The sequence below is a fragment of the Mandrillus leucophaeus genome, unplaced genomic scaffold, assembly GCF_000951045.1.
Source record: "Mandrillus leucophaeus isolate KB7577 unplaced genomic scaffold, Mleu.le_1.0 Scaffold25, whole genome shotgun sequence".
Taxonomy (NCBI): domain Eukaryota; kingdom Metazoa; phylum Chordata; class Mammalia; order Primates; family Cercopithecidae; genus Mandrillus; species Mandrillus leucophaeus.
Window position 1 is genome coordinate 6,826,600 of NW_012102587.1, and position 11,305 is coordinate 6,837,904.

The window sequence follows — 11,305 nt, forward strand, 5'->3', positions numbered from 1 at the left end:
GGGAAGGTTATAACTCCTGTCCCCACTTGGAGCTCGCAGGGCGACATGGGGTGTCCCCTGAGGGAACTGGTGGTCCCCATCTGGCTCCCCATGAACTGGGGAAATATTCAGTGCTTCGTTTCCCGCTTGGTATGGGCATGCACTTGGGGCGGGTTAAGCCTCTCCGACCTCAGTTTCCTCCTTTGTAAAAGGGACGGTATGCTGGTTTATCCTTAACAGGCTTCCGGCATGCCCATTAGGAATACCTAAGCCAGCCCACCAGGTGAAGCCTTCAGAGCCAGGCAGCCCAGAGCTAGCACCTCATAGATCCTGAGCTGGCTACCATTGTTCCATCGTCTTTTGAAGGTGGAGACCCCTACACAGAACTGCTTCCGCCCTCTCTTCCTCCTCCCCCGACCCCGCACTCTCTATCTCTCTCTCTGTATCTCTCTCATCTCTGTCTCTCATTCTATCCCCCTCGGCAAACCAGAAACATCTGCGTGAAGGGTGAAAACAAAGTTTAATATAAATCCGCCCGTTGTTCAAGTGAGTCCAACCACGGAAGCTGGTCTGCGCCACGCGAGTCGGAGCCAGCGTTCTGCGTCCCAGAAGCTTCCGATGTCGCAGCCAGTTCTCCGCCGCGCACTCGCCTCTGGCGTCTTTATCTTGCTTGCTCAAATTTGGGTTCCGTGGCGGGTCTGGGAGAGTCGAATCCAGCGGTTGGATGGACGGAGAGTCTCGGCTGCCGCTCAGTCCTGCCGGGCATCTGTGACCACGCGGCCACCGGGCTCATCCCACAGCTCCCGCCCTGGGCTCTCCGCTGGCCCCGACGCACCGGCAGTGCTAGAGCAAGGCCTGGAGCTCCGCCATCCTGGTTTAGTCAGATGGCAGCTGACCCCAGGACCAGGACCTCGGTGGCCCTCACAAAGTCCAGAATTCCACAGGGTGGGTCTGAGGAGTTGGAACGTGTCGATGTCACCAGCGGGGCATAGACAACCGGTGCTACCAAACCCCAGCCGGCCGCAAGTGGGACCTCGCTGCCCTAGCGGGAGCGGGCGCAAACTCCCGACCACACGGAGGACCCGGGTGTCAGGGAGAGGCCTCAGCGGAACGCTCAGGTCTCGCTTGGCGTTCAGGAGGCAGATCATGCGACAATAACCGGACCTCTAGTCCCTCGATTTTCCCGTCTCTTAACAGGAACGACACCCCCGCCCAGAATTCCGTGTGTGCGCGGCTTCTCAAGACCCTGAAATTCACCGCCTCCAGGCAGCACGCGGCCCCAGAACGACTCCGGGACTCCAAGAAGGACAGAGCGGAAACTTCCCATCTATCCCGAAAGCAGAGGGTCTCCGGTTCGATGTGACAGGCCCGCTGCAGGCCCCAAGGGCAGTTTTGCTTCTCAGGGAATGCTATGTGAGACCTCCACCCAGGTGCCTAAGAGGTAGCCGCTCTGGCCTTGCTCCGCCAACCTGAAGCTCAGGACCAGGACAGCTGGCTATGTCTGGCGCGGACCGTTCCGGGGCTCCCCGAAGGGCGCGCCCAGCTTGGGTCCTGCCGCCCCACGCTTGGGGCCCAGACCTTGTTGGACTGTAGCCTCCCCTGAGCCGCGCAAACTCGGAACTCCAAGCAGAGGTTATAAGCGATCTCCGGATCAAAATACTGTCCCCTTTCACCGGCTCCCGAGTTTTATTCATTTCATGGAAAGGTCAAGGGTGGCTTGAGGTCTGAACCACCCTGCACTGGTCTCGATGCCTGCCGTCGATGCTTGCCGGACACTGCCTGGCGGGGAGATTTGGGTTAGGAGCCACGTCCCCACTCCTACCCTAGGGCTCAGGTGCGTCGTTGGCCCAGTCTTCTCCCTCCGTCTAGCCTCGGCCCTTCTTATGGGTCCTCTCTCTAACACTGACCCCTGCCCGGGTCCTCTCTTCTCATCTAAGCCTCCCACATGCCTCTAAGCCTCCCCTTGTGTCCTCACTGGTCCCATGACATGGGTGCTCTCCAGCAGTGTCCACACTGCAAAGTGAATGAAGTTTTGCTAGTTTGATTTTTTAAAAAGATTTAAGTTAGTGGGCACTTATCAGGATAATTCGGACCATCCTAATCACATCCAAATGAAATCCTAGACAATTGAGAAAACAATAATTGCAGCAATTATACATTAAATATATATAAGAGATTAGGATATAAATGGCACATAAAAGTCCAGGATTTATTCAAGGCTAGAAATAGAAGACAAGGCACAGGTGTCTTCAGACACCGCTCAGATTCAATGTCAGTTTCAAGGTCAGAGTTGGGAGAGGACCAATCTAATCCAACGCCCTCAGTTTACGAATAAGAACACTGAGGCCCAGAAAGCAGCGGGGTCCCGCCCAAGGTCACACAACGCGGGGCAGGTAGAGGGAGTAGGAACGCAGCCCTGACTACCAACGCGGCGCCAGTCTCTGTGTGGTTCCGGTATTTTCTGCTTTCGGAATCGCAGGGCAAACCCGCACCCCTCGCCCCCGGGAGCGGATTTTCCTCCAGCTTTGGCTGTCTTGAGGTGAGGAGATCCTGAGAAGGATGCTTTTGTGAGAATTCCGTTGTCTCTCCCGCCTCAGGCGTCAATTGTCAGGAAAGAGACCGGACGTCCCCACCGTAAGCCCGGGGCTTTCAGACACAAATCTCCCCGCAGCCTCGTATACCCCGAGGGCGCCACACAGACGCAGTTCTCACTAGAGCCGGCAGGTGGCGCGTTCCCCACGGGGAAGCCGGCCGTCAGCCGCCCGCGAGCTCAGATTCGGCTCCCTGCCCCACCACCAGCTTAGGGTCGCTCTACGGAAAGAAAGGGGACTGGAAGCGGTGCGGCGGGGGAGCTCGGGCTTGTTGCCGAATGGTCTAAAATAAAACCCAGGAAACCCGGATTACAGCCCTTCGACTCAGAGCGGTTCCACTGTTTAAGGGGCAGCTGCGCGCAGGGTGCAGAGGACAAGGCTCCGTCGGCTCCGCGGAGAGCACACCCGACCCACCGGGGTCACCCCTAGGGGGCGCGATGCAAGCCCTCCCATGCACAGGCTCTTCCACGCGCGTCCCTACAGCCTCCTCGACTGCCAGCCCCAGCCCCAGCCCCCATCCTTCCGCCTACTTTTTCTTTTATAAATGGGGGTGGGGTGGAGAATCAGGGAAAAAGTGAGCTTTCTCAATTGCGGCGATAATTGTGCGCGGGATAGGTTTCTTAATCTGCTCATCCATTATTGACTGCTCCTCTAATATTTGGCTTTGCCGCTTTGATCGCCAGAAGAGCACATACTTGACTCCTTTGCATAACAATTTTGGGGCGGGAGTCATTGGCGCGGGAGGGGAGGGACGTGCCTAGAATGACTTTGTGGCCGGTATTCCACCCCTACCCCATCCCTACCCCCAGCACCCCGGCAGGAAGTGAGCCCAGCCTTCCCTTTACCGAGCCCCCCACCCCTAACTACCATTCACGCTTGGAAAGTTCTAGCCGGGGCGAAGAGGATGCTGCTAACTCCCCGGTGGGTGGAGGAGAGGTAGGAATCGTAGGAGCCCTAAGTGGGATCCGACAAGGAGAGGGATTGTACTGCCCTCTCGTCCCCACCCTCACTACATTCCCAGCCCCAAGAGATAACCTCCCCTCCTTCCTCCCACCTCCGACACCCACCGGGAAGGGGGTGAACCCTTCCTGGGGATGAATGGAGTGGAGTTGGAAGCCTGGGGTAGGAGACCATCATCCCCCGCGCTCTCATCTGGGACTTAGGCTGCAGAACAAAACTGGGACGCCCGCGGCTTCCGAGCCGGGTTTGGCGAGCTCTGAGACCAGTGGCGGGCTCTGTGGGACCTCTATCTAGTCCCTTGCTCTCTTCGGGGTCTCAGTTGCCTCATTTGTGGAGCGGGCTTTAGGTCTCTGCGCTCCCTAAGGTCCCTTTGATCTTGACCTTGGCACGTGTGGCCCACCCTCCCCTCAATCAGGGCTTAGGGCTGCTGAGGTGGGTCTTGGTGGGAAACAAAAAAACAGTTGCTATTTTAATCCGGGTTTAAACAACTGTCTCCTCTTTCCTGGCATAGGTCAATGGCAGGGGTAGAGGGGGTGGTTTGGAGGGAGGGATAGGGTAAAAGGTGAGGTTTGGGGTCAGAGCCTAGGGTCGTTGCAACTTCACATATTTCACTTCCAAAACCTCGGTCACTCCCCAGCTCTCACAGAAATTCACTCACGGACACGCACACACGGAGACTATGCACGTGGACACGCACACACACTTTCACACTGACACAGCACAACGCAACCACACGAGGATTAGAGAGACAAAACGCACACAATTCTTGCGTGCACACTCGGGCACACACTCGGACTCACACGCGCACCCAGCCAGAGCCTCTCAGAGTCACGAACAAACACGCACGCGCGGGGCTACACACTCGTTCCCCTCCCAGCTTTCTGCTGGAGCGGGGGACCAGGGAAGATGGCCCGAAAAGGCCTTGGCATTGCAGTGACCCCCTCCCGTCCCCTACATCCGATTCAATATGAGGAAGGAGGTGGGGCGGGGTGGGGTAGACAGACGGGTTCTCGCCCCTCTCCCCCAGTCCCAGGCTCATGAGACTTTCCGTTCCCTTACCGCCCCACCTTCTGTACTAAACTTTTTCCTTCCACATCTTCCCGCCTGGGCCCTGCAGCGCCGACCTCTGCTGGAACCCAGAGCTTTTCTTGCACCTCCCCGGGAAGAGGGTCCCAAAGATGCACGCCCCATGGGCAACACGGAGGCGCGGCCTGGATCAGGCTCTGGAGCCGGCAGAGGCAGAAAACCCAGGCGCCGAGAGCCGGGTGCGCGAACTTTTGTCTCCTTTTCCAGGGTCAGTGGGAAAAGAGCCCGGGGACAACCAACCCCTTCCCTACAGGAGTCAAAGCGAAGAGAAGGAAGACAGTTAATTCTGGGACAAGCAAAAAGAACGGTTTTGGAGTCACGGGAGCTTTCCTGCACAAAGGACTTGGATGTTGTGTTTTTTTTTCTTCTTTTCTGGTGTTTTTCGTTCCCAACTTTGAAGTCGGGTTCAGACCTCCTGGAGACCATGGACTGAGCGGAGGGGTGGGGGCAGCAGAACCCGGAAGCCGCGCTGGCCCCTCCTCAATCGCTTCCACACTCTCACACGCCCAAGGCCAGTCGGTGTGGACCCCGAACCGCGCCAAGCCGGATCCAGGCGGGAGCGGCCACTTGGACAGGTGGGGAACAGGGGTGGGAGAGGGTACCGTAGGCCTGAGGACACCGACCTCGGGGAATCTTTTGGGGAGTGGGAGGGAGCCATACAGGGATAAAAGCAAAATAAAAAATAGAAGAAAATTCAGGCATAGACATTGAATTAACTCCGGATTTTTTCTTTTTTTCGGGGAAAGGGAAAGAGATTAAACCCAAACTCGGGTCTGGGTTCTGGGGTTTGGGTGGGATTCAGTGTAAGCATAAAAAGCGGGGTGTCAGATTAAAGTGAAGAAAAATAAATAGGGAATTGTGTGTAGTCCTCTTGCTTTCCGGAGCAGCGAAGTCTAAAATTCTCAGCTCCAGAGGCCTGTCTGCCTGTGTGATAGAGTCCCAGCTAGGTTTGAAATTCCGGGGGGGCGGGGCAGTGAAGGCTACTCTTCCCGTAATCCGAGCCAAGGGGCCCTGCGTCCAGCTCCCGGATCATCCCCGCGCAGCCCGAACGCTGCCTGCAGACCCGCGAGCAACGACAGTTCGGGTGTTTGCACCCTAGCGCCCTCTGCGCTTGGCGAGGGCCTGTGGACAGCCCGCGGGGCTCAGAAAGGAAACCAGGGCCCCAGGAGCGCTTTCTGATTCCTGGCCACCGGGTGCAATTTACAGAAATCATCGGTATCTTTCCTCCGTTTCCCACGGGGAGTCAAGAGGAGAAAAGTCTCAGTTTGTCTGACTTGAGAGAGAGAGAGAGAGAGAGAGAGAGAGAGAGAGAGAGACTATTTCTAGAACAAAACTGTACATGCTGTGAACTGCCTCAGATAAGAAGGAGAAAACTCTGGAGGAAGACTGGATGGTGGGGACATAAATCCAAATACTGAAATTCACGAAGGTGACAACATCCAACAGTGGGCTTTTTCTCGGGCTTTCCAGATACCTAGACATTTTTAGTCTTATTTCATATATACAGAAAAAAAGAAACCCTCCCTGTCCCTCATCCCCTTCATGAAATGCTCTGGGTCCTCTACAAACAAAGCTGCTGCCCCAATTTCAGGAGTCAACGGAGCATTTTATTTTGTCAGCGAAGCATTTTATATTCCATGGTTTACCTCCCACGCACCCCCCACCCACCGGCTTTTTTCCTTTGCTGCCTCCCCTAGTCCCACTCCACTTTGGACAGAATTGCTTAGGATCCCTAACCAATACCCAACGAATCCCCCAGCACCCACCCACCCCCACATTATTATGGGCTCCAAATGAAGACCAAGACCCCGAGTGCTAATTGAATTAGTCTATTGAAAAAGACTGTCAGGTACAATGACGTGACTCGAGGCCCCACATTTCCCAAGGTCTATAGGCTTTGGGGACCTGCGATGTATAGTCTGACCTTCTAGCTCATAATAACGCGGCACTTGTAGCAGAAATCTCCTCGCATTCACTCCCAACAAAACCGCTGGTCATCCAGTCCCCGTAGGAAGGCTGCACGCTATTGTGTTGCGACAACTCATTCATGTCCCGCACCACGAGGCCCCACCGCCATCTGATCTACACTCGAAATGCGATTACCACCCTGTGCATGCAACATGCTCCTACTCCCAGTCCATGGCGCACACCCCTCGCCAGGCTGCAAGAATTTCTTTCATAATTCTCCTTCTGGTCCTCATCCTTGAAAGAGAGGTGGAAACATGCAGGACCCTGGTATTTGTCTCTGCCTACACAAAATCCAAAATTCTATGGACACACAGGCTGGTCCTCTTTTCTGAACAGCATACACCAAAACCCTCAGCAAATACATTTCTTCATGCCTGACTAGTGGGGCTGACTTGGGTGTACACATTAACGTTCACATACACACAGGGGTCTCCTGCCACACACAACTATACACACACACACTACTTTTATAGACTAATTTTCTCTCTGGGTGGCTCTCACAGACCAAGCAAATAAACACAAATATACACTCTTGTCCCCACAGCCACGGGCCACTCTTCAAGACCGCTGAGTGTTTTCCCCAAAATTAGAAAAGGGGAGAAAGAAAGGTAAAATTTCTCAGTCTTCACTCTAATAAACACGTCAGTCTTCCGACTACATGATTCCCAAACCCCACTAGCTAGCAGCTCCCCAAACATGTATGCATCATTCTCCTCTGTTTGGCCAGGTGTCTTTGGCTCAGTGGGAGCCCCTGACTATCCTCAGAAAATGCAGGAAGTCTAAGGACGGGAGAAGGGAAGGACGGTTGGGGTCTCTCTCTGTCCTATTTACCCAACTCCCCATCACTGAAGGCCTCTTTGGGACCTCCTTCCTTCAAGTGAAAAAAAGTAGCACCCCTCCCCCAACTTTGGCATTTGAGACAAAACACTCTATATCTTCCTTGTCATTCTCCACTTTTATCTGGGCTATCCCCGAGGAAAGGGGACTTGGGGACAATCAACTTACTGCAGAGACACAGCCCAGTCTATGGCCTTCTGTGGGCCTCTAGCCAAGGTGACTGCATAGCTCAGAACTGCAAGGCCATAGAAAGGCGCACGGGGTACCCCCACACTTCCATATCTTTGGCCCAAGAGCAGATGGCATTTGGAGAAAGGGGCTCCATGCCATTTGAGTAAGGCTTCCCCACCTGCTACCCGCAGGCCCACCTCTCTGCCACCCCGGCCTGGGCATTAAGTTGAAAGTCATTCCTTAGCTCCCAAAGGCAGAAACGAGTGCCCCCAAAAGGACCGCCACACAAATATAACCACTCGTGCAGATACAATCCTTCACACACACCCTAACCCTTTACCCACATACTTGTACACACAACTCACCCTGCCCGTAGTTCCTCACTCACACGCCCAGCCCCGGGCTCACTCAGAGTTCTGTGAACCCCTCACCCATCCGTCTCGGCCAACATTTGTTCACTCAGCCCTCACACACTTCACTTGCATGCTTGCCAAGACGCCAATGCGCTCACACAGAGTTCTCAATAGCATGTTCATTTGCAGGAGGGAGAGGAGGGCGTAGGGTCTGGGTGGAGGTCATGGAGCGCAGGGCGGCGCGGGGTACCGAGCGTCCGGGCCAGGCCGGGCCTGGGGGAGGTGGGGGGACGAGCCAGCGCGCAGAGTGCCGCCTAATCCAGCTCGAGCTCGTGGGCCGCGGGTGCATTTATCATCCCATTACTGTAACAAATCCGGGCTCCACTACATGAAAGGTAAAATGAATTACCGACGTTAAGCCGTCAATAAAGTCATTTCTGTAAATGGTGTCTCCAAAGGGCCGCCGCATTATTCAGCTGGCTTTATCAGCTGGCTGGAAATTACGTGGAGGAGCCGGGCCGCGCGGCGCGCGGGGCCGCTCACTTTGATTAAGCGTCTTGCCAGCGCGATGTGACAGAGCTTTTGACCAGGGTTTTATTCACAGGCCTGTGATGAACGCCAAGCTGATCAGGCGGAATGAAGAGTAATTAAAACCTATAAATTATCTTCCGCAGCCCTTCTCGAGGCGTCTCCTGCAGGCGAGATAAGGCGTCGAGACCCTATTTACCGCGCTGAAAGGGACCGCGGTGCACAAAAGCTACGCGGCTAAATAGGATATTGATAGTGTCCTAATTAGAATTTAATTAAGTACCCACGCTTGCTTGCGGGATAAAGATTTCAATTTTGCGAACTTAAATATAAATAAAACCCCACCCTCATTTCGGGGAGAAGGGGTAGGGGCGCCTGGAGATTTCGGGGAGCCCTTGGGTGTGCGACTGAAGAGGACTCGGGAGACTCCAAAGTGGGGTTGGAGGCGACTTGGGAAGGTTGAGAAGACTGTAGTGCAGCGTTAGGGAGAGAGGTTTTCTCCCCTAGGCTGCAGCGCAAGTCTAGCCGGGAACTCAGCCCCAGAAATCGGGGGACCCTCGCCTGCTCCCAAGATGCGGTGAGCAATACGAATTCCTGCTCTCCACCAGCCCTTTTGAGAAACTTCAGCTACTGCGGTGTTGGTTCGACTTATTGTGGGTTTGGTTGCATGTTCCTCCTAGCCTAACCCCCTGTGACTTTTCTGGAAAACTGGAGGTAGGGGGATTATTTCGCATGTCACAAATAGACAATATTTCCAAAGAGGTACTTTCTCTACTGTCCCAGTTGGGGAGGGCGTTCAGGGCGAGGAGGTCCGCTGGAGCTCTAAGATGACAACCCCGAAGGCCTCGTTTGCTCGTTTGCCTTTCTCGGCCACCGCAGGCTTCAGCAGAGTCCGATACTGGTCCTCCAAAACGACTCCGCAGACAAGTCCCGCAGGTGCCTAGAGCTTCAGTCCACAAGCCACTACCGTCCCTCACATTACCGGTTACGAGAAAACTTTGGGGGTGCCTCGACCAGGAAACAGCGAAAAAGAGCCCGGCAGACGGGAGAGTGATAGCAGCTAGAGGAACCGCATTCCCCTCAAACTAGGGAAGAACGCACAGGGCTGGAGCCGGAGGCACCCAGGGAGTTGGGAGCAATCCCAGGAAATTCAGTTACCCCGCAATTGAGGGAAACTCCTTGTTCACAACGTCAACTGGCCAGGGCAAACACTTGGGGTGCAGCGCTTTTATTTATTTGATTTTACTTTGCAGGGAAATCTAACATAGAGGTTACCCTGAATTCTAAAGCAAGGGCCTAGCGTGCATCCGCGTTCTGACTCGCCGGCGCGGGGGCCCTCCTGAGATTACTCTGCGTTGCCCGGACTCCCACTGCCAGGGAAGGTCCAGGCGGCTGGCGCTGGGGCTATTCCGAGCCCTCTGGGCTTGGCGCTATGGCGCCAGGACAGCTCCAGGGTGTTGTCGAAAGTCTGGACCGGGAAGGGCATGGGTGCGGATTCCCCACAAAGGGAAAGCAATGCAGCGGGCCGGCAGGAGACGTACAAACGTAAACCTGCGACGCTAGCTAGGCGCAGCGGGCCTTTCAGATTTTGCTATTTGTGAAAAATAAATTGCGCCTCTGAAAGAAACCAACTCTAGGTCTATTTCACATCACCGACCTCCTTGTCTCACTCCCCCTCCCTCCACTACACACACCCAAACCCACACCTACCCACAAACACACAAACCGGCAGTGACAACAACCACTCATCCTTCATAACAGCAACCAGAGAGAGAGGAGAAAATAAAAAGCTGAGGTTCTTAGGCGTGGGGGTGTAAAACAGCCAAGCTCCTGCCTACTGCCCCTGCTCCCGGCGCGCACAGACCCATAATCCTGCGTTTCTCCAACAAGTTGTTTATGGAGTTGCTTCTCCATTTGCCTACATCCCAAAATCCACCCCTCCCGGGTTTCTTCTGCCCCCTCCTCGGTCCCGGCCTGAAGGAGGGGGAGGGGCGCGGGTGGGGGAGGGCGGACCCGACGCACAGGGCCAGCGCCGCGGCGCCCCCTCTCCGCCCGTGGCTGACGCCCCCGGATTATTTATCCGCAAAGTCCCGCGCGCACCCATTGGGCCGAGGCCCGAGTGTCAGCGCGAGTCCCGGCTCGCCATTGGCTCCGCACACGTGCGGCCCTGACTCACGTGCTTCCGGTTTGAAGGCAAAAAGTGTGCCTGGGTGATTTTTTTTTTTTAAGCGAGAGAGTTTGTGCAAAGATCCTAGCTGTCAGAGATTTGAAAAAAAAAAAAAAAAAAAAAAAAAAAAAAAAAAAACCCAGCCCGGCGCTGGCGGAGACGCGCTCTCCCTGCAAAAAAAGCAAAGGCGATTAAAGGCGCTGCCAGCCTCACGCTCTGGGCACAGCTGAGCGTGACACTCGGGGAAGTCAAATCCCTCACTACTGCCTAGGAAGATGGCTAGACTTTAAATACTATTTTTTTCCCTTTAAGAAAAAAAATTATTGGACCTTTTTGTCTTTTTCTTGCTTTCTTTTTCCTTTTTTCTTTTTTTCCTTCTTTTTTTTTTGGCCGTGGCTTACTCCCCATTTAAATCAAATCATTGAATCTGGTTGCAGAAAGAAAAAAGAAATAGCCAAGTGTCTCCATATCTGGATGTCTACAAATTAGAGAGGGAGAGACAGCGAGATCTATCTGCTAGATAAGAGCGAGCGATCCAGGCCAGACGCCTGAGATTTTTTCCTGCACCCGTGCCTTCGCTGGGGCTTCGCCTGCCTCCTTCCTCTGCGCACCCCCACGGGCCGCTGGCAAAGTGGGGTGGGGAGCGAGGCGGTGGGGGCGGGGGC

General features: G+C 54.8%; 1 protein-coding gene across 1 annotated transcript in view; it reads left to right on the plus strand.

Moving 5' to 3' along the window:
• The first annotated feature begins 597 nt into the window (after nucleotides 1-597).
• EN1 (engrailed homeobox 1) overlaps nucleotides 598-11,305 on the plus strand; it is a 15,015-nt gene continuing 4,307 nt past the window's right edge. Inside the window, exons 1-9 of the mRNA XM_011983471.1 lie at nucleotides 598-1,097; nucleotides 1,177-1,338; nucleotides 2,459-2,518; nucleotides 3,380-3,506; nucleotides 5,618-5,831; nucleotides 8,404-8,515; nucleotides 9,353-9,477; nucleotides 9,851-10,018; nucleotides 10,454-10,632. Of these exons, the coding sequence (XP_011838861.1) occupies nucleotides 598-1,097; nucleotides 1,177-1,338; nucleotides 2,459-2,518; nucleotides 3,380-3,506; nucleotides 5,618-5,831; nucleotides 8,404-8,515; nucleotides 9,353-9,477; nucleotides 9,851-10,018; nucleotides 10,454-10,632 (1,647 nt within the window). The remainder of the gene's footprint in view (nucleotides 1,098-1,176; nucleotides 1,339-2,458; nucleotides 2,519-3,379; nucleotides 3,507-5,617; nucleotides 5,832-8,403; nucleotides 8,516-9,352; nucleotides 9,478-9,850; nucleotides 10,019-10,453; nucleotides 10,633-11,305) is intronic.